The sequence below is a fragment of the Eubalaena glacialis genome, chromosome 3 (genome assembly GCF_028564815.1).
Source record: "Eubalaena glacialis isolate mEubGla1 chromosome 3, mEubGla1.1.hap2.+ XY, whole genome shotgun sequence".
Taxonomy (NCBI): Eukaryota; Metazoa; Chordata; class Mammalia; order Artiodactyla; family Balaenidae; genus Eubalaena; species Eubalaena glacialis.
Window position 1 is genome coordinate 90,416,909 of NC_083718.1, and position 26,735 is coordinate 90,443,643.

General features: G+C 38.9%; 1 protein-coding gene across 1 annotated transcript in view; it reads left to right on the forward strand.

Annotated features, from left to right (window-relative positions):
• SPAG17 (sperm associated antigen 17) overlaps nt 1-26,735 on the forward strand; it is a 225,414-nt gene that overhangs the window by 56,602 nt on the left and 142,077 nt on the right. The window contains exons 5-12 of the mRNA XM_061186106.1: nt 12,282-12,468; nt 13,973-14,167; nt 15,897-16,078; nt 20,173-20,334; nt 21,582-21,669; nt 21,880-21,992; nt 25,943-26,080; nt 26,169-26,282. Coding sequence (XP_061042089.1) covers nt 12,282-12,468; nt 13,973-14,167; nt 15,897-16,078; nt 20,173-20,334; nt 21,582-21,669; nt 21,880-21,992; nt 25,943-26,080; nt 26,169-26,282 — 1,179 coding nt within the window. The remainder of the gene's footprint in view (nt 1-12,281; nt 12,469-13,972; nt 14,168-15,896; nt 16,079-20,172; nt 20,335-21,581; nt 21,670-21,879; nt 21,993-25,942; nt 26,081-26,168; nt 26,283-26,735) is intronic.

The following is a 26,735-nucleotide window of genomic DNA, read 5'->3' on the forward strand; positions in this document are numbered from 1 at the left end:
GATGTTTTTCTTATTTTCCAAATCATGCTGAAATATTTTTGGAAAGCCAAATGCTTCTGTATGTACATGTGTAATGTGTATGTGTGCGTGTGTATGTATGAAATGGATTTATAAGTAAATTGTTTCTTTATGCCTCTAAGTGGGAGAGGCAAAACCAAGTCATGGAAGAAGAAAGAGAAAAGTGAACATGTTCCAATAATACCTACTTCCCCTTTGTAAGACCCCCCCAGATCTGGCTTTCCTATTTGAATTGAACTCTTGACAGGGTAACTGTAGAAAAAAATAATAATGCCACCTTAAATTTGTAATAGAGGGCTTTATGTTTTTCAAAGAGATTCCGCATTTAGCATATTACTAGGGTGGTGTATATTGTCCCCAGAAAAATTCTACTTATTTGAAAATAGTTGATGGTATAGTTTTCCATCTATATGAAGCTCTTTCCAACGTGTACAGGAGATTCGTACCTTAAAAAATACTCAGGGACGTTAAGACTTGGCAGAAGAAAAATTGGAAAATTTGAAACTAGTATAGAAAGATCTTCTCTTGTCTTTTTAAAATTCAAATGTCACATGGGAATCTGAATGACAAAAAGTAGACTGTGAGTCCTGCAAAAATTCTTGCACCTTCTGTTTGCTTTGTGCTTTCCCACAGCACCTACAAATATACATAACACATTAAGAGTGTCAATTTCTTTGTTTGCCACCTGTTTTAAGTCGGTAATTGTTCGTAATAGGAGTAGGTTTTAGATTTCAGTTAACAAATTTTAAATAACAATAAATGGAATATCCTGGCAACCGAGGAAACATTTTTAAAACTAACAGTATAAAGATATTTCTGCGCTGTTATTTTGCTCAGCATTTTTTTTTTGAAATGTGAACAATATAATACAGTTATGAGATTCTGAAGATACGGAAATAATCTTTATTTGTTGAAAATTCAAGAGTCTTAAGGAATTGGGAGTTGAATTTTAGATTTATAAAAATAAAAAAGTAATAGATGCGTAAGAGGACTCTGAGCAATTAAGAGCCAGCAATTACATAATCTAATTTGATGTCTTCATTAGATTGGGTTCCCAAAACACCAGCCCCAAATCTCTGAGTTGCAACCACACGAGTCAGTACTAAATAAATTGATGAAAACTGATTGGAAGGGAGAACTCTCCAGAAAAATATTCTCGGTAAAGGCAAGACTAAGGGAGTTGTTGGAGGGATGATATAATCTGTGTTCATTTCAACAACGCTGCCCAGCAGGTCATTTGGAACAACGGAGGTTAATGCTTGTCAGCCAGGGAGTTTAGCAGAAAGCAAAATAAGTATAAAGTATGTAAAACTGACACCACGCTGTGGTTTAGAAAATGGAAGAAAAGGAAAGAGGACTTTACCCAATTTCTTCCTCTTTCTGAACCCTGGGTGAGATTCTGAGATTCCTGCAAGGGGAGTGACTGTCTCTTCGGCTTTTTAACATCAACATGAGATATATGTGGTTGCTTTCTCTCAAATACTAGTTATATGTCTGCATCTGTACAACCCAGAGTGTTTTGTATCTTCTATGTTGAATTTTTGGAATTGAATTTTTAAAAATGAATGCTTGAAAGATATCCATAGCAGTATTTACAGAAAATACGAGGGAGACGGTGAGGACAAAAACTACTAATATGAGTACGTCCTTGTCCTTTTAACCCAATGGAAAAAAATGTAATGTATACTACATATTTGATTCTGTTTTAACCATCAAAACTTTTCTTAAGAATATAGTTACAATAGCCAGATACAGTGAAAATATCATTATTTTAGATTCCACTAATTTTAATAATTTATAACACTTTAGTCTGGGCTATGCTTAACATTGCATTTGCTTTGTCCATGAAGAAAGTTTGCTGGATAATTAATATTATAAAAAATAACACAAGGAAGATATTTCTTAGAAGTACAGTTTAGAAGCCTTTAGCATATAAATTTCTGAGAGGCAAATCCCTGCCTCTAATTGTAATAAGTTGAATATATTTCAAAACTTTTATATATTCAGAAACATCTTGTTGATTACTTCCAAATATACATATAATGAAGAAAATACACTTTATTTCTCGAAATGTATTTCAGCATTTCAGAACTTCTGAATATGATTCTTTCATATAATTAATCCCGAATTAGATTTTATTATATCTTAAAATCTGAATAAGAGAGTGTTTTGTTTAGAAATAAGTTTTCCTTGCGCACATCATTATCTCAACATTTATTCTGCATTTTTAGTTATATCATTATCAATTTGTTGTTAATTCATTAACTTAACAAACATTTAGAGAAACAATGTATTAGGCACATATATTTTCGTAAGGTTCATTATAATTTTAAAATAAATTGCTTGGTTTCTATTCTGACCATGTTTTAATTTAGTCATTATCTGAATATTACAGTATTTTTCACATTTTTACTTCTTTTTAACTCCAACTTTTATGTTATATATTAATTATAAACGTTTTTTAAAACCAAAACACTTCATTGTGAATCAAAATATTTAAAATATATTGAGAATTCAGCTAAAAGAAAACATTTAATCATCAAAAAATTAAAAATGGCTATAATAAGAGCAAAATTAACCCATTTAAATAATCAGCCAAACTAAATCTAGTCTGTGCCTCTGAGTTGAGTTCAGAACATTTGGATAGGTTTTAGGAAAAGATCCAAATATATTCTAACTGTGCTTTTAATTTGTGAATTCAAATAACCAGTCCATATTTTCTTGGATATTTTTAGCATATCTTTTATATAAAAGCAGAACAGTTCTTTCTCTTTCTGGCTTATCTACTTAGTACAAGTTGCCTTATTTTTCAATGTCCTAGAATTGAATAGATGGAAGACAGGCAGTAAAGAATATGGACAGATGGTATTGGTAAACTTTTCTTAAAACATCTCAAAATTAAAAGCACCTAAATTTGATCAGATATCATGATGAAGCCCAAACAACCCAGAGCCTGCTCCAAAGGACCGACAAAGAGAAATTAGGGTAAATTTCACAGACGTTTTCCAGCTTACTCCAGTTAAAACCCCGAAACACTGGAAACCAGCCAATGTAATGCCATTTTGTATGTGTGTTTTGTTTTAAAAGAAAGGCCATAGGGACATACCAGGAAATTACAGGCTGGTTAGTTTTGATTCAGTTGTGGTTAAAATCTTCAGAAACTATTCTAAGAAATCAAATAGAGGAAGAGCAGAAACTCAGTTTAGAGGGACCCGTGTGGTTTCAGGAAAGGAATAACTTGCCTCACTAACTGGATGGAATTCTTTGAGGCTGGATTATCGAAATGAGGATACTACCAACAAAACTGTTGGATCTGAAGAGCTACAAAATTCAACAATTCAGGGTAAATTATAACTGATTCCCTGGCTGGCTTATCTGTAAACTAGAGCAGTGCTTTCCTAATTGGGATGCTATTAATTAATGAAACCTTTTTACAGACTTCAGGAAAAATGTAAAGAAACACACACATTTAAAATAGAGCAGTATTTTGAAATACAAATAGCTACAGTTACAGCAGCTAATAATAGTAATTAGCTACCATTATTGACTGCTTGCCACTATACTAAGCTCTTTACATATGCTTTAACATTTAACGTTTTAAATAACTTTATGAGTTACAGAGTATTATTCTCAATTTGCAGATGGGGAAACTGAGGGTGTGAAAAGCTAAGTAACTTTCCCAAGGCTAAATAGCTACTCAGGGTTTAAATCCAGAACTGTCAGACTCTAAGATTATGTTCTTAACCACTGTACATACCCCTTCTGAGTGTGTCTCAATAATTACGCAAAACAGCACTCTTGGCTCACAATCAGTAGAGAACTTCCCAGGGATGCTTCTTTGAAGGAGCAAATGGCTTTGCTCAGTGGGATCTTCCAACTCGCTAATTATATCATGTAATTCCATGTTGCATAAAACATCCTGAGGTTAAGCGGGGGGGACTGGTCAAAGAAAGGAACAAAGCCCACCAAAGACAAAGGCCACTGAGCTAACCAACCACCAATTCCCAAGTGAATCCTGACTTCTTATCCAGTCCCAACCCCCTGCCCAGAAATGAGCTGGTCTCTGGGGGAATCTCTTAGAAAGAGACTTCCTGGGATTATTTCAAACATCCTTAGCCCTTCTCTCTGCCCTTCTGGACGTTGAAGTTGGATAGAATTGGCTGATCCGCTGCTAAAACCTCTAAATCACGTAGGATCGTGCAGGAGACAGACATCAGGTAGACATCAGACCCACCCCCTCACCACCACCACACACAGACAGGGCCATGTTCTGAGTCTGTGGATGAAGAATTGCACCCTGAAGATGGCAATGTGGCACCCCAGGACTTTGTGCAATCTTTAGATTGCATCATTTGGTCAAGTGAACCCAGTATATTCGTAGGCTTACGTTTTCTACACCTCAGCCACTCTCTAGAAAAGCAAGCTCCTAACTCAATCCCATACATTATATTTTCTATTTGGCAGGTAAGCAGGGAGGGGAAAGAAATAGAAAATATAGAAAAGGAAAAGCAAAATGTTCATAATGCTGTAACCCTGTTATAACTAATGTTAACATTTTGGTATATTTCCTTTGTTTCTGTGGATTTGTTTCTTTACATAGCTGTAATCATTGTAAAAAGAAATTTTAATCCAGTTTTTTCAATTAAAATATACCATAATTTTTTCTCATTATCACAGCATCCACATCTATCGTTATTATTGGCTAGGTGACATTTTATTGACTACCAAACTTTTCTTAAAGTTCCTTTATTGTTGAACATTTCCATTATTTCTGTGTTGTTTCATAATAAACAATGTTGTGATGAACAACCTTACCATATACAATTCTTCATATTTTGGATAATTTCCTTAGCATACGTTTATAGAAATGGATTAATTGGGCCCCCAAATGTTCCCACAACCTTTTCTTTCCAAAATAGGTTCTGGAACCATTTAGACCCAGTTCTCCATTAAAAAAGATAACAAATGACCCCCGGTTCAAATTAACTTTATATTAGCTTATTAAAGATGGAGGAGTTTCATGAAAACAAATCTCTTTAATATTGTTTAATCTATTGTCTTTCAAACTTACTTGACACCATATTTCTTTCAGTCCATCTATTGTCCTCTCATCATCTGTGACCAATAGATTGTTTATGAGATAGAGTGATATCTTGAAAGAGAACTGAGTAGCACTCAGAAGATAGACCCTGTTTCTCGTAAGTCACATAATAGTGGAGTGACTTAGTCATTTAACTGCAGTGACATCTTTTCTTATCTATATCCTTAATAATATTATTGTGGGAATCTTATGATAGAACATATATGAAACACAAAGTTATACACAAATATGTAGATGTGCTATTATCTATAAAAGTAAGAGGAAGTATAGGTATTTACCACCAGTTCCACTGACTTTTACCATTTACTTCCCTTTCACTGTGAAGAACAACAGAATGAATACCCATCGAGGTATTTGAATTTTGGTATTAAGTAATTTAGAAATAAAATACAGTCTAAAATATTTTTGAAGCATCAAATAACTAGGTTGCCCAATTCCAGAGAGGGAGAATTTTGTATTTTTCCCTTTAAGAGGTGAGAATAGCAAGATTAAGGATTCTAGGTAGGTGTCACGTTAATACTCAAGCGAGTGTGTGAAACCCTAATACATTTTTGTTTGTTGCTAAGACAAGAGCCCCATGTCTGCTATGTAGCTTAACTGGTAAGAAATCTCCATGCCTACCCAAAGCCTTCCCACAGGATGAGGAGGCATCCAGATGCTTTTGGTACACAGTGCATTTTAAAGAAAATGTACTCTGTAATGAACTTGACTCTCCCTTCATATGCTGGGGAGCATGTGTTCCCCAAACACGGTAGAAAGAGGGGCCTGTTAGATACACACCTCCTAAATTTTTATCTTGAATTGGCAAGAGTTTCCTCTGAGTTCTTTCAGTTGTAAGTAGATGACCCTGAATGGGAACACGCATGTTATGCTACCCAAAAGCAAGAAAGGCAAAAGAGATTGGTGTTGAACAAATTTTAGCTTATGATTTAGGAGGGGGCTCAGAAAACTTGGTTCACTTCTCCCCACTCCCACCCTCAAATCCCAAGACGTAAACCCATAGAGGGGAGGGGCTTATTCAGAATGTGAGAGAAGAGAGGGAAAGGGAAGGAGATAGGAGGTGATTTTCCTGCAATTGGGGCTTAGTAGAAAAGGATGGACCTTTTGACCAGAGTAGAATTCTAAGGGGCCAAGTAGTCAATCATTGTTCAGAAGCAGAGGAACAAAGGGACTGTCCTGGTTCAGCTCAGGTGTGGAGGTTGGGACATACAGACTGGATACAGGAGAGGAGTAGGGAGACCACCACTAGAGTCAGGCACAGGGGAGTAGTGGGGACTGGGTAGGGCAAAGAACATGTTCAGAAATTTACCAAGGACTTCTCTGCCTGCCCCTGGCACCCAGGAGGACCCAGGTGCTTCCATTTGCTTCTGTTCTCTACCATTTAGTGTCTCTGCACACCAGGAAATCGCATATATAGTCGCTATGAGAAATACTTTACATAGCAGTACTTCTTGATATGCTACCAATTAAACATACATCCACTGTTAAATGGAAAATGCAGAACACTAGGTTATATAGAGACAACAATAACGATTAAATTAAAATGACGCCTAAACATAATTTGAAAGAATGCATTATAATAGCCTCTTCACTCATCTTCTCTGGATGGTGGAATTGTGATTTTTGTAAGTTCTCTATGTTTTTTTCCAATTTTTCAATAATGATTATTTTTAGAATTTAAAAACATACTTAAAGAAGTAAATCAGGATTTAGAAGTACTTTTTTTTTATTTTATTTTATTTATTTATTTTTTAATTTTTTTTAACATCTTTATTGGAGTATAATTACTTTAAAATGGTGTGTTAGTTTCTGCTTTATAACAAAGTGAATCAGTAATACATATACATATGTTCCCATATCTCCTCCCTCTTGCGTCTCCCTCCCACCCTCCCTATCCCACCCCTCTAGGTGGTCACAAAGCACCGAGCTAATCTCCCTGTGCTATGCGGTTGCTTCCCACTAGCTATCTATTTTACGTTTGGTAGTGTATATACGTCCATAACACTCTCTCTCTTTGTCACATCTTACCCTTCCCCCTCCCCAAATCCTCAAGTCCATTCTCTAGTAGGTCTAGAATTACTTTTTAAATGCTTTTGTGAAAAGAGGGAGATCGGTATTGCTAATTTCAGTGTTACTGGAAATTAGTTTAAAAGATGCTTGTCTCCAGGGTACCAAGTGTGGCCTTGCTAAGGGAATGCAAAGGCAAAAAGAAAGAGAGGGAAAGAGGGCACTGAGCAGAAAGAGGTGCTGAGGGAAGTGAAGCACACGGAGAAACAGAAGAGCATTCAGCTAGTATTATTCAGCCCTTGGAAAGATGGAGTAGAGAGAGGGCAGACAAGCATGGAGAAGAAGGTTGCGAGGACGTCGAAGGCTGAGGCTACAGGAGAACCATGGAAATAAAATGAGTTTGAGGTTTGGAGTCACACCAACTTGTGTCTCTACCACAGCTGTGTGTTTGTGAGGAAAACTAGGGGTCTTAATTTATCCAATGGGAATAAAATTACCCATTTGGCATGTTGCTTTGTGAGAACAAATTAAAGACGATGACGTCTAGAAAGCACGTATCATACTGTATAGCTGTGTCTCTGCTAAGTTACCACTTACTTTGAAATTTTGGTTGTGATCAGCCTTGCTTTCTCTAGGATCCTAAGAAACCTTACAGGAGAAAGGGCTCAGGAAGTGGCTTACCTTATAGAACCCCAATCTTTGCTAGAGAGACTCCAAAGGAATGAGAGCTATGTGTCTGCACAGGTCCTACACCCCACCCAGGAGAGCCTGCAGGGCCAGAGGGCCCTTTTACTGCCTTACTGGGACACAAATGTCCACTGCAGTCAGGAAATGTTTTTTGGAATGATGGAATATGAATGCATGTATAAAGGTGAATGAAATGAATGAAGGTGAACTTCACAATAATTTAATCTAAAACAGTTTCTTCTCTTCAGTTCTAAAGATCACCCTGCGATTTTATTTCAAATGATAGCTGTAGAAGTTTCTGGTAGATTTTTTTTGGCCAAGTTGGGACTTCTCTGTGGTGAGGCTAGCTGTCCACCTCACAGCTGCACAGGTGTTTTTCCCTCTAGTGGACTCACCATGATCCAAGGTGTGGCTGGGAGAGCGCCTGCTTGCACGAGTCTTACCGGTACCTCCGAGCTGATTGCAGTCAGGGGCACTGATTTGGGCTCTGGTTTCATTTTCAATGAACAATCTCAAAATTTCCAATAAGCTCTCCACATTGGCAGAGAGTTCTACCATATTTCTTCTGTAAGGTTGCTCTCCCACTTTCTGAGATGACTCACATTATCTTCTCTAGTCAAATCTCCTACCTCATACCTGCCCATCTTGAGTTGATAACCTTGCCTCATCCTTCACTTGAAAACATTGAAACATTCCCCAAGCACCATCAAGACCTCTCTCTTTCTTGCACCTACACCCAGCCACTCATCCCCTCTTTGCTTCTTTCATTAAACTGAGAAATTGCCTTTCTTCCTATCAAAGTCCAGTTATTGACACATTCTCTTCATCTTATCCCATCTTTTTTCCTCAAGGACTTTAGTCTCCCCCATGTTTTCAATGTCCCCCTCTCTGCTGGATCATTCCATCAGCCTGCAAACACAGTATCTCCTGACTTTACTTGCATACGTACATAGCTTGACATTATACTCCCCTTCTGCCCACTCATCCACTGAACAATCTCAGATCCCCAGTTCCCCTTTACAAGCAAACATCTTTTTTTTTTTTTTCTTTTAAGGCTGTTCTCTTTATCTTTTTTTTTTGTATGCATTTACATTAGTTTTGTTTTTTACTTTTTTATTGAAGTATAGTTGATTTACAATGTTGTGTTAATCTCTGCTATACAGCAAAGTGATTCAGTTATACATATATACATGCATTTTTTAATATTCTTTTCCAATATGGTTTATCAAAAGATATTGAATCTAGTTCCCTGTGCTATACAGTAGGACCTTGTTGTTTATCCATTCTCTATATAATAGCTCACCTCTACTAACCCCAAACTCCCACTCCCTCCCTCCCCCACCCCCTCCCCCTTGGCAACAACAAGTCTGTTCTCTATGTCCATGAGTCTGTTTCTGTTTCATAGATAGGTTCATTTGTGCCATATTTTAGATTCCACATATAAGTGCTATCATATGGTATTTGTCTTTCTCTTTCTGACTTACATTACTTAGTATGATAATCTCTAGGTCCATCCATACTGCAAATGGCATTATTTCGTTCTTTCTTATGGTTGAGTAGTATTCCACTGTATATATGCACCACTTCTTCTTTATCCATTCATCTGTTGATGGACATTTAGGTTGTTTCCATGTCTTGGCTATTGTGCATAGTGCTCACAAGGAAACTTCTTGAAACCGTTGTCCACACAAGTGGTCACCCAACTGTTCCTGCCTCTGTGTTCACTACCTCCACACTCCACCATAACTGCTCCCATAATGTTGCCTATAACTACCCATACTTTTCAGTCCCTTGGTTCTCTAGCTGCATACTCTGTAATTTTTCCTACCTTCTAAGTCACTTCTCTCTTTTACCCACATCCCCTCCTATACCCAGTTGGTAAGTATTGGAGTTTCCAGCATGATCCCAGGTTCAATTCTCATATTTCTTGAGACCTCTTTCCCCAGGGGGTCTAATCTCTTCCTGTGCAGTTAACTACTATCTCTATGTTACCCACAGCTGAATTTGTAACTCCAGCCACATCTCTCTTCTGAGAGGAGAACATGTGTATTCAATTGTCTCCTTGTCATCTCAGGAGCATCTTGGATTTAACAAGATCTTTCTGAATAGTCCACCCACCTTAAGTAAAAATTATTTCTCACCCCAATGCTTCTGTCTCTGTGAGTGGCGCCATCAACCAACTTGTTATTCAAACTAAATCCAGAGCATTATCGTTGTTGCCTCCTCCTTCATTCCTTGTCTCTAATCTTTCAACCCCTGTAATTTCAACATCCACAATAGATCTTAAATCCATCTACATTTCTCCACTCTACCAACACTTTAAACTGAGTTACTGTTAGGTCTTGTCTGGACTACTGCTAGAGTTTCCTTACTGGTCTTCTGGTTTCCTATCTTGCAAAATCACAGTAGTCCTCCATTTAAACCCTTTATGGTCTTTCCAATGCATTTTTAATAAAATATAAACTTGTGAACCAGCCCCCACAAAAGCCCTGGATGACCTGGCCCATGCCCTGCCTTCCCCGCCTCATCCTGGCCACTCTCTCCCTTGCCCACTATTCTCCTGCTATACTCACCTCCTTTCAGTTCCCTGCGCATACCCATCTCCTTTATAACTCAGGGCCTCTGGCACACACTTCACCTTTCCCCTGCTTCTCACATGGATGCTCCTCATCCTTTAGGTCTTCACTCAAATGTCACTCCCTCAGAGGCCTTCCATCACCAGCTTACTAGCGAGTGGTGAATTGTGTGTCTATTATTACATTGGGTTTTATCCTTCATAAAATTCATGAAAATTTTCAGTCATACTTTTGTTTCTCTGTTCATATGCTTTTTTCTCTTTCTTCCCCAGCAGAGTAGGAGCTCAAGGGGATAGAGCTCAACCCTATTTTTTTTTCACGCCTTTATTGGAGTATAATTACTTTACAATGTTGTGTTAGTTTCTGCTGTGCAACAAAGTGAATCAGCTATATGTATACATATATCCCCATATCTCCTCCCTCTTGAGCCTCCCTCCCACCCTCCCTACTCCACCCCTCTAGGTGGTCACAAGACATCGAGTTGAACTCCCTGCACTATGCAGCAGCTTCCCACTAGCCATCTATTTTACATTTGGTAGTGTATATATGTCAATGCTACTGTCTCTTCATCCCAGCTTCCCCTTTCCCCACTGTGTCCTCAAGTCCGTTCTCTACGTCTGCGTCTTTATTCCTGCCCTGCCACTAGGTTCATCAGTACCGTTTTTTGAGATTCCTATGCATTAGCATATGCCAACCCTATTTTTATGGGCCAGTTTGTATCTGGTGCAGAGAGAAACACTGGGGCTTTTCATACCTCTGTACTTTACCTTGTGCTTTCCTTGCTGCCTCTATCCAAGGCTATTAATGACATCTGCAGCCTCCACTGATATTTCCCTCTGTTGAGGAGCAGGTGGTGGGGAGGTTGAGTTTCCCCACCACTGGAGCCACAGGTACCAGGCATGCACGGAGGGTCCATGGGCACCTCTGATGCTTCCTCCGGGTGCTACAGCTAAACTGGGTTTGGGACTTTCCTGGCAGTCCAGTGGTTAAGACCCCATGCTTCTACTGCAGGGGGCGTGGGTTCGATCCCTGGTCGAGGAACAAAGATCCCACATGCCACGGGGAGTGGTGAAAAAGATTAAAAAACAAAACAAAACTGGATTCTCTGGAACCGTCAACATCCAGAAGCCACGTAGAGGATGCAGACGCTCCTCTCCCCTCCTGTGCTACCTTCTGTTAGCAGGGTGCCAAAACAATATATCTTCTACTTTCCTTGTCTCTAACGTCTTAGGACTGAGTTCTTCAAATTTGGTTTCACGACCTCAGGAAAATACAGAACCCCCAATGTTGCTACAGTAATTTAGTTTAGTTATTTTTGTGCCCAACTTTGTTGAACATGGGAAAAATAAATAACATAAGCATATTTTGGATCTTCTGTACGGTCCAATACTACCACGTCATTTCAGTGAACTCAACCTATATGTATTTATAACACATGAATGGAAAGTGTAATTACATTATGACGTAAGGTACAAAGGTTTTGGCAATTGTTTGAAAGGAAAACCTTTGTTAGACCCAGATAGAGACCCCAGGGTTAGGCTACTTGATAAACTTAAGTCCCTGCCGTCACAATGTACTCAGAATCCACCACTCTCCCTGCCAGCCACTAACTGAGGTTGTTTATTAGGCCAAGGGGGGCTCCTTTAAGATGAATTCCCTTCCAGAAAGATGTGTGTGTGTGACAGTCTCCTAGCATCCACCCCTCTAGTCTTTGTGCTTGATGTGCCTTCTCTCAGCTTAGGCTCAACCTGGAATCTCCACTATCCTGGCTTGAAGAATGAATCAGTGAGTAAAGGAGTGATTGAATGAAATAAAGATTTAATTTACCTGACAGTAGAAAAGCCATTGCCTGCTCACTGTATGGTTTAATCAAAAGTATTCTGTCTTTCCAGGTGATAGAAGACAGATTTAAGGTAGAAAAGGATAAAGGGAAAGCAAAATCTCCCAAGGAGAAAAAGTCCCCAATGGCCAAGGTTGCCAAAGGAAAGGGAAAGGACCAGCCTGAGGCAAACACAGCAGTAAAAAAGACCACCCAGTTAGTAAGAAGGGGAGAAGAGGATGACACCAAACATTACATTGGTCAGTAAGATGCTCCTTTCACTTCTTGCCTGATGACCTACAAACTTGAAAAATCATTCCAACCACTATGCTTAATCTTCCCCAGCCTTTTCACCTTTTTAAAAGCATAAATCCTATACTCCCCATGACACCCTAATAGAAAAATATTTCTATTTGCAATTCATTTTTGTTTTCAGCCAATATTTCTTTAGCATGTGTCTTTCTGTAGGCACATTTTCATAGTGCAGATAAAAGATGAATTAACTAGCTGACTGTGCCACCGAGGAGCTTACTATCTTGTTGGGAACATTTGAGAAAGTCAGAAACACTTATAAGGCAAAGTAAAAAGTGATTATTGTCATGAGTGTAATACAGTGGTAATAAAATCAGACCTGTTAATTTGTGACTCAGAGCACGTAGCTTCCTGACCTCAGCTTCTCCCACTATCTGTCCTAGATAGAACAACCAGAATTTTCTTTCATTTAGATTATTGATATAAAAAATTATTTGACTTGGGCAGCTATGAGTAATTCATTGCCACCTTCCCATGAACCCAAGTGGAGCTACTGTTTTTTATTTGCATCGTATTTAAATGAGATGGCACCTCTTCACATCCTTTGACAGTTTGACTCCCCTAATATACCTCTGCTCTAAACCCACTAGACATAGAAGCAATTATATTATGGATTCCGTGAGCAGTATCAATACTGATTTGTTTTAGTAGCTGAAGAAAAATCACTACTTGAAGATAAAAAGTTTGTGCATCTGTCGCTCTAGTTTTAAATTGATCTTGATGAACCATTGTGAGACGTAATGTTTTCGTGTACCATCTAGTATTGATATTAAAGTACAACAATTATTCTCACCCCCCAGAGTCTCACGTTCTAATATAAACTCATGTTTTAACACTTATAGAACAGTATAGCCAAGACAAAATTGAGGAGAAAAATTTTAGGAAAGTGAGCAATATATATTTTTTAATTTGAATACAATAAATATATAGTTGCTACATAACCCATATTCAGCATGCACACCTATTGGCATAAACACACAGAATGCTTTGGTAGGGAGTTTGTTCATATTCAATGTTTCCCTCTTCTGTAAGCACCTCTGCATATAAAATACCACAAAGCTGCAGCTACTTGTAATTCAGGAGTAAAGCCAGATGTTGCTCAAAAGAGATTAGAACCAAGAAAAATTACAGCCTAGACTTTTTTTTTTTTTTTAGAAAAACCCAAGCACACATTTTCCATGACGACAGGCCCTCTGTATGTTTGTCCTCCTATTACGCCTATGTCTCATTTGCAAAAGTGATTTAATATTTTGTAAAATGGCCACAGCCTTCTTACTGGAAGGGCAATAATGAAAACCAGTCAACATGACTACCTCCCAGCCAACCGGACTGCTTTTGGCAAGCCCGAGGGATGATAAACGCATGCATAATGTATAGAGCCATTGAACTGGCTGAGTGCAACCTGTTCTCTTTTAAAATGACGGCTGCTCTTCTCTACGGTATTTTGAACAGACGATGAGCCAGATGACGGTGCCCAGCATTACATTATAGTTGTGGGCTTCAACAATCCTCAGTTATTAGCGATCATGACTGAGCTTGGCATTCCCATAAGCAGCGTGATTAAAATATCATCAGAGAATTATGAACCTCTGCAGACACACCTGGCAGCAGTTAGCCAGCAGCAGGAAAGTTTTCTTCAGCCAGAAGGTATGCAGTCTGCTACACAACTTACTGAGTCCTTCAATATTACCCACTGTCCTTAAGGTACAAATACAATTTTCTGCCCAAACCATAGTCATACAATACATACATTATTAAATCCTTTCGAGACTTTGAGTTGCTATTTATGCCACTTGCACTAGCCAGGTGTTGTAAATTTTGCAAATTCAAATCATACCCTATGTTTCTATCCCTGTGTAGCCACAGAGAACATAGACTTGGTTATTCAACTATATTTCTCAGGAATTTTGCTCTATAACTTTTACCTAAAGCATGAATGGGATGGATCATCTGTAGATAATCTATTCTGCCAGAAGCCACAGTCACCAAATGGCCCAAGGGAGGTCATAACCTTGGATTCTTGCTCAGCTTTGCTACTGGCTTATTCTGATAAATCAGAGGGAATGCTTATCTTCCAGGCCTTAGACCAGGAAGCTGTGGGATGAAGTTCCAACTACACTACTATTCAGCCACTACACTACTATTCAGACCTCAGGGTCTTCATCTAAGGGAATCGTACTAGACTCCCTCTGTGGGATGGGAACAAAGTCTACTGTCTACTTCAGATAGTAAAATTAGGATGCAATATAAGCCTGTGTGACCTGGAAGTCCAAGCTCTTTTTGCCATATGCTATTGCGCTTTTTTGTTATTTATTAGTAATATCCTTTCACAGGGCTTTGTAACCTATACAGCCGCATCCGGATTTCTATAACACAACATTTTTTAAATTGCTGTTCCAGGTTAGAAATGGCTACCCCTGATAATAATAATAGCTACCATTTATTGGGCACAGGTCTTGGGACTAGGCTCAATGCTAAGGGCTTTAAGTGTGTTGATTCATGTAGTTTCCATGGCAACCCTTGGAAGTATGTTTTATTATTTCCATTTTACCAAAAACGACCCTGTCTAGAGGCAGCTATTATGTAAAAGAGTTGAGATTCAAACCTAGCTATTTCTATCTCAAAGCCTAGTTGTAACATTCAATAACTTATTATTGAAGCCAGTGAGAAAATGCTGCATAAGCTCCATAGTCTTTCTGTTAAAAATATTTAATATATAAAAATAAAATCATAGAAAAAGAGACTTTACAGTAGAATAGTGAGATCTTAGTAGTAGAACCTATTTAGTTATAGATGGAAAAACCAAACCATGTCAGACAAATTTTCAAGTATAACTTTATGGAAAACTGTCATTATTTTATACAGTCAGAGCACAAATGCCCAGACAAGCCAGTAACTATTTCAATGTGACCAAAAGTTAACTGAAGCAGAAATCATGGATCCAGTCTGTTTTTACCCACGTGGGAAGGAGAACTGGATCAACTGCATTTCTAACCAGTTATGCAGCAAACAAATGCTAAAATAGTCAAAAAGTGATCTGGCAGAAAAACTGCTCCTATATAGATACAATCTCAGAGTGATGGAAGTATTGACCATATTTAGCTCCCCAAATGTGTGACCTTATAATCTTTCTGGGCCTCAACTATAAAATAAAGGGGTGGAAAAAGCTCATAGTTAATAACAATTTCAGGAGTAAAATCCTCTGATATTTAACTATATAGTCTAGGTCCAAACACTTCCCAAAATTACATTTCTTTATTTGCATTTTCTGGTACTGTACAGACATCGTGCAATGCATATGACTCACCACAAACACTTAAAGTGGGAAGAAATTCGACACTCTCATTTTGTAGTATAAACATGTTGCTCTTATTAGATATAGAAGCTGAAAAATTGAAGAAAGAGAACGACATAAAAGAACTTGAAATCTTCTGGAAGTACTTGGAACCAATCCTGAATAATGAGAAACCGGAAACAAATCTCTTTGATGTCGCTCGGCTTGAATACATGGTCAAGGCTGACAAGTTTCCTTCCGACTGGTCGGACAGCGAGATGTTGGTTAGTACACGCATTAATGAGAGTGACTAGTTTGAACATGTGACACTGTGGTTCCATTTACTCAATTCATTCATTCCACAGATATTTATTAATCACTGTCTACAGAGAAGGCTTTGTGCTAGGTTCCTTTATCTCCAAGACAGTGATCACATTGAACGTCCAATAACGACTATAGCCTGATTCTTCATCTTTTAGTGTATGAATTAATGACAAAGGAATAAGATGAGTTGAAGATAAAGGATGGTAGTTATTTTATTTGGTGACGTGGCTTTGCTTCATACCTTAACAATGTTCTAGGCAGTAGGGTCTTAATATACATTAATTGTGACGATAGTAAATTTTACAGTTTGTCAAACTACGTTGTCTTTTTTTTTATGTATCAGTTCAAAACATTGTTCTTCTAGGCCCTTGCTTTTATTGCCAAAATTGTATTTTTCTTGTATTTTCCCAGCAAGGTCTATCTTAATAGAATGACTTGACCCCAGCCCAACAGTTAGTAGACATTTCCTGAGAGTATTTATTGGCCCCTGCTATTGAGGTGCTCGCAGAGAGGCAAGACCAAAACCGTGAAACAGAGAGACAGTGTTCAAGGTGCCACGCACCTATGTGTTATGTGAAACACACTCTAAGTTTCCTGTTAATCCAGAAAAAGAAGACATGGGATGCTTTGAAAAGTAACAAATGCTAAATACATGAGGGTGTTTTTAAAAAGAACGTTGAGTAACTATTTATCATTGTTGGGGAAGTTATCCAGGCATTCCTGTTGTAAAAAAAAAAAAGAGACCTCTCAGGTCTCTTTCTGGTTGACCCCCTGTCCCAACAAACAGGGGCCCAGGAGTGTTGAATCCCTGGCAGGGTGATACATATCAGCATTAAAGGGAATTGAACTGAAAGCAGAGTCTTGGAGATGGACCACATCAAGTATGCCGTGAAGGGAGCCGGGAAAAGCACGGTGGAGGAGGAGGATAGGTGTCTGTGGAGAACGACTGTGGGTAGCTGCCAAACAAACAACCAAACCTGGCTGTGTAAGAGGAGGAGAATGACACCAAAGCCTGGAGCAGTTTCCGAGCCAAAGGGTAGGCTGCGCACGGCCATGGATTGGAGCATGGACAGTTCTCACTATGAGAGTCCCTGATTCTGTTACCTTGAAACGGATGTGCACTGGGTGAAGTAAGTGAAAACACTGAGGAGGGAAGCCTAGATCTGAACCTTGAAGGATGGACAGGATTTGAATAAGTAGCAATGGAGAGATCAGTTTGAGTTACAAAGACTGTCAACATAAGGCGTTAGATGTCACCACGTAGAAACAGAACACTTAAGTCTGATACCTTGGCAATAGTAAGAATAAATATAAACCTTGACCTATATGTGGAAGCAACGCTGAACATAGAAAAGCTGTGGCTGAAGGCAGAGCTTGTTGTAGGCAAAACTGGTTACTGTGGACTCCCTTTGCTTTGTGTCGTCCCACTCCTTCATCTAGATATCTTCCTCTTTCCTGCTTTGTCTTTCACTCCCCTGCCTCTAAACCTGAGCTCAGAAAAGAGTCCATCTGTCCTCTACTACTTCATGTTAAGTTGGGCCGTGTTTCTCTATCCCAGAGATACTGGCATACCAGGTACCGTCATACTATGACTATTCCATCCTATTTTATTGGAATTCCAGATTATGCCCAGCAAACGTGAGATATGTTTGAGAAAGAGGTCATATCCCTGGGATCCTGAAACACCATCTGAAAGACAGCTTTCTACTCTTGCTCTATAATAGACCAGCTCTTCTCCCGAGAACATAAAAATCTATGCCTAACTTAAAAACCCACATCCACAAATTTAAGTTTTGTGGAAACAGTCCTCCTCTCATTTGGGCCAAGTTCTGGCCACATACCTTGTAAAGAACTTATATGCAATTTTGGTTCAATAAAGCCTAGGAGATCCCAGCCATACAGATCTTGAATCCTAATTCAGAGGAGGCAATACCAAGAGTCTTCTAAGGCAGCCTCAAACCAAGAACCTTTTGCTCCTGCTCTAACTAGGGCTGCCTTCCATGTGTCTTATTTACTCCCCAGGCATAGACTGAGAAGAGCTGATGTGCATTGAGCCCAAGGTAGAAGACATTCTGTTGCAGCATCAGTACATAGATGTGAACAGCAAGACACACAATTGCAGCTCCAAAAGACCCAGCACCATTCCCAGCATCCTGTTTGTTATTCCAATGTTAACAACTTAGTGTTCATCAGAAGATTTTAATCCCTCCATTTTTAAAGACAGTAAATGTGACTATATTTTCCTTTTTAAAAATAGAGAGTGGAAGAGTTTAATGGCAATTAAAGTTCATAAATTTCATGTTGAAAAAAATAGTATCAGCTTCGTTGAAATACTGACTTCAGAACTAGAGGATTAATGTCTAGGGTCTCTATTTGGGCCATGAAGGTAAGTGAGGAATGAGACCATTTAGCTATGCTGCCCAACTGGACACACCGATCTTCTATCGGTCACTTTGCAGATATTTATTGAACATCTCCTTCACGCCAGGGCTGCAGTCTGGGTCCAACTGCAGTAGACTTTTCGGCCAAGGCATGCCTCTGTAAGGTATGGTTTGTGAGTGAACAGCCCAGCACGGAGGATGACGGGGAAAGAAAGCCTTGAAAGCAATTCAGTAGTAGACTTGGGTTACAGAAGAAAAGGCCATTGGATTTAATATTGAAGGTCAAAATTCATTTTAAACTTGGGATTACTTATGAAATATAAAAGTAATAAACCTATTTCTAATACCAGTAGCCTAAATATATGGTGTAGATACATGGTATCCCACTCTCCGCTATATCTGTAAGTTGATAATGGCCTCATATCCAAGCCAGGAGCCAGCCAAGTATTCGTAGTCCTTCTTCCTCTCTGGAAGAAGGAAAGCATTAGTACCCTTGGCTGCAGGCAGGCAAGCTGTATTTCTGCTGAACCCAGGTAACGAAAGCTTTATATCAAATAAATGCCCATCAAGAAGTGCTAACCACCTATGAACGACATCTGTGACATCTCAAGTTAAGCCCTTGGTTGCTGAAATAATTTTCTGGCTTTTAACATGCGAGTTGCTATTTGATTTAAAAAGAAATTAGCTAGTTACCCTAAGGGATAATAGGGCAGAAGTTTTTACTATATTTCTTATAAATACGAACAAACCAAAATGTGTTTATATGCCAGAATGTGGGCAAAGAATACCAGCTTGAAGCTTAACTGAAGAATTCTCAGTCTTAGAGGGGACACGTGAAGTCCAGACTGACAGCTGTGCTGTGAGGATGGGCGAGGTTTGGCATTTGCCTGGTCTCATGCCAGACTGTGATTCACTGGCTCCCACCAGGTGCTTTCTCGCGCTACCTTACCGCTGCGGCTCGGACATAGGAGGAGCCTATTTAATCTTTCTTTGCTTTCAAGCAGACACACCTAGTGATAACAGTGCTTTTCCACTTCTGGAAATGAAAGCCTAGGTAATAGAGGTATCTGATCCATAACCCGCTTGCCAGATCATAAAACTTGTGGGTATTATAGTAGTACTAGTCTATCAGGATGTCTTAGGGTTTTTTTTCCCTAAAGGTAGCACAGGTGAGGAAAGGAAGAAATCCTGATTGCACACATACTGCAGTGGACTCGTGGGGATGGTGCGCAAAGCCGAGAGGGTGATTGCCATTGCGATTCTTGTGTCTGTCGCCAAGCAAGAGCTCATCCCCAGCTTGTCTTGGGCTGAGGATATGGATATTACCTATCTAATGAGTTGCTTTAGGAATGGAGATACCTAGATAATAGGCCACATTGCTGAAATGAATGAATAGGGCACTTTTCACCTCGTTGAAGCATTAATTAGGCTCTTAACAATACTAGGCAGCCATAGGCCCTCCAAAGGGAACAGTCTGCATTGTGGTGAACAAGAAGGGCTCACCAAATGAAGACTTGGTCACCATGACCTGGATTCAGTGGTTTGGGGACCAGCTGGGGAAGGGCTTTCCTGTAAAAAGTGATAGGTTTGGCTATAAGGGAGATACAAATCATGCATCTGATTCCAACAATATGAAACTAAGGACTAATTGTCATGAATTCTCTCACCTGTAGCTGGAATTGGGCACCAACATTTTTGAAAATATTGCCTGTTTGATGTACGACAGCCTGGATTGGAAAAGGCAGCACCAGCACTATTTGGAAAACATGCAGCTTATTAACGTCCCACAGGTGGTTAGTGAGAAACCTATCTTAGAAGCTACGTTGACTTCTGAGGTAGGCATATGCTAGAATGTCTTTAGTTGGCCGAATGATTTGCTGAACAACTTAATTTTCACGTTTATAAGACATGAAGAAAAAAAATCACATAAATACTGGTAGCAAGGGAACACTGCCTGCTGGGATTTAATGGGTGAGGGTGGGATCCAGGCCCCCAGGCACAGCATTAAAGGGCATCCATGAGACGGGGGCTTTATGAAACCCCCAACTACCTGCCACACACAGAGGGGGTGATAGAACCCACTTTTCAGCCATGGAGCAATAAATAACATCTGGAACAAGGAGGGCTACTGATAACTTAATCACCATGTTATTTTAGTGCCTACCGTGTGCTGGCGCTGTACCAGGTGCTGGCGATACTGTAATGAACAAGACCCATCCTCTCTCCTCCTCATTGTGGTTAACCTTTAAAGGGGAATGGCAGTCAAGTCAAAGGTGGTTTCAATTTAGCATGATGAGCGCTGTGAGGACAGTCAGCTGAGCTTGCAGGAGAAGCTATAAATACGGCACCTAACCTGCGCCTGAGCAGAGTAGGATGGAGGGACGGGAGTCGGGAGTCGGGAGTCGGGAGTCGGGAGTCGGGAGTCGGGAGTCGGGAAGATGTTACCAGGCAGGGTAAGTGATGTGCTGAAGGCTGAGGATGAATTGCCTGGGCAAAACCTGACTGGGGAGAGGCACAGAGTGGTATTCTCAAGAACGGGGGGGACGGGCAAAGACGTACAAAGACATGGAGGTCAAAGAAAAGAAGTATTGCGTCCAGGACCACATCACGGGGTAGGGCAGTGCTCCCAGGTCATACATGCAAAGTGGAGAGCAGCGTCACGAGCTGGAAAGGCAGGAGCCAGAATGTTCTTTGGTGCTGAGCTCAAGAGTTTGGGTTTTATCCTGAAGGTTGTGGGAGAACCATTGAAGGATTCTTAGAGGGAGAATGGCATGATTCTGTGTCACCCCGGGGTGACACAGAAGAGAAGAGAAGATGCCCCATCTTCCCATCTCTTTCCTGGCAATTTCTCAGTGGGCTCTGTTAGGAAAAACTGAAAAGTGTCCATACCCATTAACTTCTTTCCTTCCTCAGACAAAACCCGTTTATTTGATCCTAATATTAGCAAATGATTTTGTGGTGTGAACATAATCATACAATCTCAGAATCCCGGAATCCCGTCAGAGTCCCATCATACCAGCATTGGATGAAAGCATCTCTCAGCTGGATGTTTCAATTGTTTTTTTAATTATTCTTATTTTAGCCCCCACAAACTGTTGCTGTAACCCCTGGAAAGAAGAAAACACAACAATATGAAGAGTTGCAAGCTCCAGCTCCACAACCACCACCAGGCATGTATGAAAACTGTTGCTGGAGGATCAGTGCCAGGAGTTGGTGCTTTGAGGAATGACTGTCCTTGGTGTTGCTTTCACATCTCTCTCCACCTCAAGATCCTACTCTGATCAGTGCATGATCAGAGTTTGAATCTGTGGATGAAATTTTGATGGGAGAAACGGAGAACACATCTTAATTGAACAGCAGTTTTTTTGTATCTTTTACAGTGGCTTCCGTCATCACAAATGAAGTAGACATGCGATATTACAATGATTTGCTGAATCCAATTCCAGAAGAATTCATTTCTGTGCCCTTGATACTGCATTGTATGCTGGAACAGGTAAGTGGATACACGCTGAGGCTTTCTTCCCAGGTGGGCAACCTTGAGTCAATCACTTCATCTCTCTTTGCTTCTGTTTTTTTTTTTTTTTAACTGTTTTAAAATTATGCTCATAATACCTGAATGCATTCTCCTTTGCAAAGATTAGAACATTTTAGATAAAGCTAAAATCTGCTTTATCAGCTTCAATCCTCTTTTTCTTGCTACATTTTGGAATGATTTTATATAACATTCGCTGAAGTTTTGGTAGGCATATCTTTAAAACTACCAGGTGTTGTTTTAATGAAAGAGAAAGGAGTTGGGCAGGTGGGTGGGGTGGTTAATGGTCCTCAACTGCATTTAAAATTTCTTTTACACTTGTAGATTTAATTAGATTTTTCTATTTCTGAGGGCAATTTTAGTCATTCATATTTTTAAATGAACATGTCCATTTTATTTGTTTTCAATATCATAAAAGTTCTTTATTCACTGATATACATTGAAAAGTTTTCCTCTGTATCTAGTTATGTTCCTTTCCTATGACTGATGTTATTTATTGGTGCCCTCTTTTTTTGATCATGGATGTCAATTGTATATCGCTTATTGGTCTTTTCAAAGAACCAGCATTTTGTTTCATTGATCCACTCTTTTTTGCTTTTTATTTTATGAATTTCTTCATTTATCTTTATTATTGCCTTCTTCCTACTTTGTTTGGGTTTATTTTGTATTTCACTTTTACTGAAAGCTCACTTTGTTTATTTTTAGTCTGTTTCACTTTACCTAAGGCTATGTATTTCCTTTTGAGTATTTCTTTGGCTGCATCATGATGCTTTCAATGTATTCAGTTCTAAATCTTTTAATTTCCACTGTTTATTGTCCATTTCTAATTTTATTGCATTATGGTCAATAAGCATGATCTGGATGTTAAAAATATTTTTTAATTTCCTGGGCTTCCTGTGTGACCTGGTGTACATGGTCAATTCTTGTGAGTACTGTATATGCATTTGAAAAGAATGTGCTGTTAATTAACTCATTTAATCCTTAGAAGAGCCCTATGGAGCAGGAACTATTTTTATTCCCCATTTCTCAGGTAAGGAAACTGAGGCCTAAAAAGTTAAGTAAATTATCCAAGTAGTAAGTGACAGAAACCGTTTTTGAACCTCGTCAGTCTAAGTGGAAAAGTATTTTGGTAGCATTGCTCTGTTGTGGTCTTCACTTCTAAGCTGCTGATGAGAAGTCTGATGTCAATCTGATACTTTTTCCTTTGTAGGTAATCTATTTTTTCTTTCTGGCAGTTATTAGAGTTTTTTCTTTTTCTTTTTTTTTTTTTTAACATCTTTACTGGAGTATAATTGCTTTACAATGGTGTGTTAGTTTCTGCTTTATAACAAAGTGAATCAGCTACACACATATATATATATATATATATCCCCATATTTCCTCCCTCCAAGGCTACGTATAGTTATGGCTTTGTTTTTTCATTGCCTCTGTGATCTAAAGGATTATAATCTGGTTTCTGATCACATTCTGAGTTAAATCAAAATTCCTTGTGCTGGTCCATAAAGACCCTAAAAATATGGTTCTGGGATGTTTGTCATCTCATCTCCTGCCCCCCATCTCTCTCCCTCTCTCCCACACTCTCTCTCTCTCTCTCTCACTACTGGTCATCTACATAGACCTTCTGGTTTTTCCTCACATTCACTAATTACACCTTAGTTTTTTTTACACTAACTTCTCTTCCTAGAAAGTTTTGTTCCCACGTGTCTGTCTGCCTGGTGGATACTCCTTGTCATTCAGTCCCCAGTGAAAGTGGTATTTCTGAGATAGGCTTTCTCTGACCACCTGATCTAAAGAAGGCCCACAACAACACAGAGTGCTCTCTACCACTTCACCTTGTTTTATTTTCTTATCAACAACTGCTCTTTAAAAAAAAAGAATGTTTATTTGCTTTATGTATTACCTTCTTCTCACTAGAAGGTAAGCTCCATGCAAGCAGGGACCTAATCTAGTCTTGTTCATTGCTCTCTGCTCAGCACACAGTAACCACACCTAGCCCATAGTAGACCCTGAATATATATTTGTTCAATTAAATTATATCTTCAAATATTATTTCTTTTGATTTATCCTAATTATTATTAGACAGATGTTGGAATTTCTAGTTTCTTCCTCCATGTATTTTAAATTTTCTTTCAATTTTACCCCTTTGGGAATTTCAGCTTAACTTCCAACTAATTTATTCTTAGGTGGAGTCTAGTCTGCTACTGAAGTTTTGTTTCAACAATAACATTTTTAATTTATAAATTCTCTAATTTCTTTTTATAACTGTCCTTATTTCATGTATGTAACATATTCCTTTATCTCGCTGAATATTAAAATAGTTTTAGACTCTAATCATCTCTTACCTCCAGCATACATTTTTATGCTTGTTGACTTCTTTAGTTTTCTAACCAATTAGGTAAGCACACTCATATTTGCCTTTAATTATTACCCTGTAAGGCTTTTGGAAGATCAATAGTTTTATTATATCAATAAATTTGTAAAAGTTTAATAGCCCTATATGGCTTACAGTATCATCATTTTATTTATCTTAATCTTACTTATTTTATTCAACCCAACTCAAAGCAACAAATATTTATTAACCATCTACTGTTTTCTGTGTACCAAAGGGGACAGTTGATGAGCTCAGTGCCTGACACATAGAAGGCTCCAATAAGAGATACATGTTGACTGAATAAGTGCTTAATAAAAGGGATGAAAAATTGAAATATAAGAGGAATCAGGTGGGATTTTATAGGAGGGGATATTAGAGTTTAACATTTCAGAGATGGAACAGTTCTGCATGGTCTCTTGTGATTGGAGTGGGTCCAAGAGATGGTAGGAAGAGAGAAAGTGGAGACAGGAGTGACTCTTTTAAAAGTAATGTGTTGATAAACAGTGAAGAGTATACGACTATTTTGTTATTGTTCTCAACAGGGGGGTTTGCCTCCCAGGGGACATTTGGCAACGTCTGGAGATACTTTTGGCTGCCACAATTGGAGGGGTACTACTGGCATCAAATGGGTAGAGGCCAGGGATGCTGCTAAACATTCTATAGTGCACAAGATAGCCCCCATGACAAAAATCTAGTCCAAATGTCTTTAAATTTCAAGGTTGAAAAATCCTGTAGAGTGGTGTGAAATCATAGAGGGTGATTATGGTATTTAAGGTGAAGAGAACAATTATAAATTAGGTGCCTATCTTGATTATATTTCAACTTCTTGTTTACCACGTAAAATTGAACAAGGCATTTAATCTTTCTAGGCCTCATTTTCTCCGTATTAAGGGGAATATTACCCTTCTCTGATCTCACCATGTGTAACTTTTCTATCTTAAGGACTTGACCTGAACCCCAGTTCCTCCCAGTAAGCAGCCTTGGGCTTGGGGCAGTCACATAATTTCCCTCACCCTAATTCCATTTCTGTAAAATGGAAAATAATAGCTACTCAGCAATATTGCTGTGAGGCTTATGAGATAATGTATGTGAGGGTGGCCCACACAGTGCTTGGCATGTGGTAGGCACTCAATAAATACTTATTGAATCCAAAGATGTGAGAGCACAGTTTTGAGTGCTTTAAAAGAAAGAGTAAATCATTAAGGAAAATTATATTAATAATGTTAGTTTGATTTCTACCATGGTAAATTTTCCTGTTTACCATTTGCATTTTGTGTTATCTATTCTAGTACATGTATGAAAATTATATATACTTTAGTAATTTAATATATATATAATTATATATAAATTAATGTTTTAATGGATTGTAAACTTTTTCCCTTTTATTTTGGTAGTCACTGGTAATTATACTGCCACTTTGTATAATCACGAAACTTTTTGGTAGAAACTGCCTTGTTTTTACTAAAAGCAATGGAAATACATGACTGTCAGTAAGGAACTGACCATTAAACCGATTCCTCCCAACTCTTTATATCAACAGGTTGTGGCAAGTGAAGAAGACCTTGTCCCACCGAGTCTGGTGGAGCCGCCTCCCAGAGCAGATGGGCTGGACCACAGAATCGCAGCTCACATCATGTCCATCCTGCCCTCTCTCTGTCTGACAGAGAGGGAGAAAAAGGTCAGATGGTGTGAGAAAACCAAAAAGTATGCGTGCTTTGAAAAGTATGAACTGTCTCTTTACATCAATACTGTTTTAATTTGAATAGAATCTCCATGAAATATTCTTATCTGAAGAGGAAAATGAAAGCAAACCAGTGCCCAGAGGCCCTCTCCTACTGAACTATCACGATGCCCTCGCCCACAAGAAATACGTGCTAAAGGTAATAAGTAAGCAGGTTACCCTGAGGATAACGGATGCAAGAAAGCTCATTAGTAATTATTCAGTTGAAGAAATCTTAATGAGATAGCTTTACCAATGCTAATAACCAGTAACGTACGAAGTAGATACCTGCTTGCAAAGTAAGATCTCAGAAAATGGAAATGAATAAAGGAGGAATTACATCAGCAAAGAAAACTGGCCTAAGTACAGAGGTCCAACGGACCATTAAATTGATTGCGACTACACCAAATTTGCATTAAAGCCTTGTAGTTATTTGCTTTATACATCTGCTAATATGAAAAAACTAGTGGAGGCCAGAAAAGGATCTCAGAAGGGAGGGAGGAATACATTTGAGACTTTGGCAGTTTGTCACTGTGAATGAGGAATCCATCATTTGTGTGCACCAAGAACCTCTGGCAAAGTGAGAACTAGCTCTTTTGACCTTCAGCAAAAT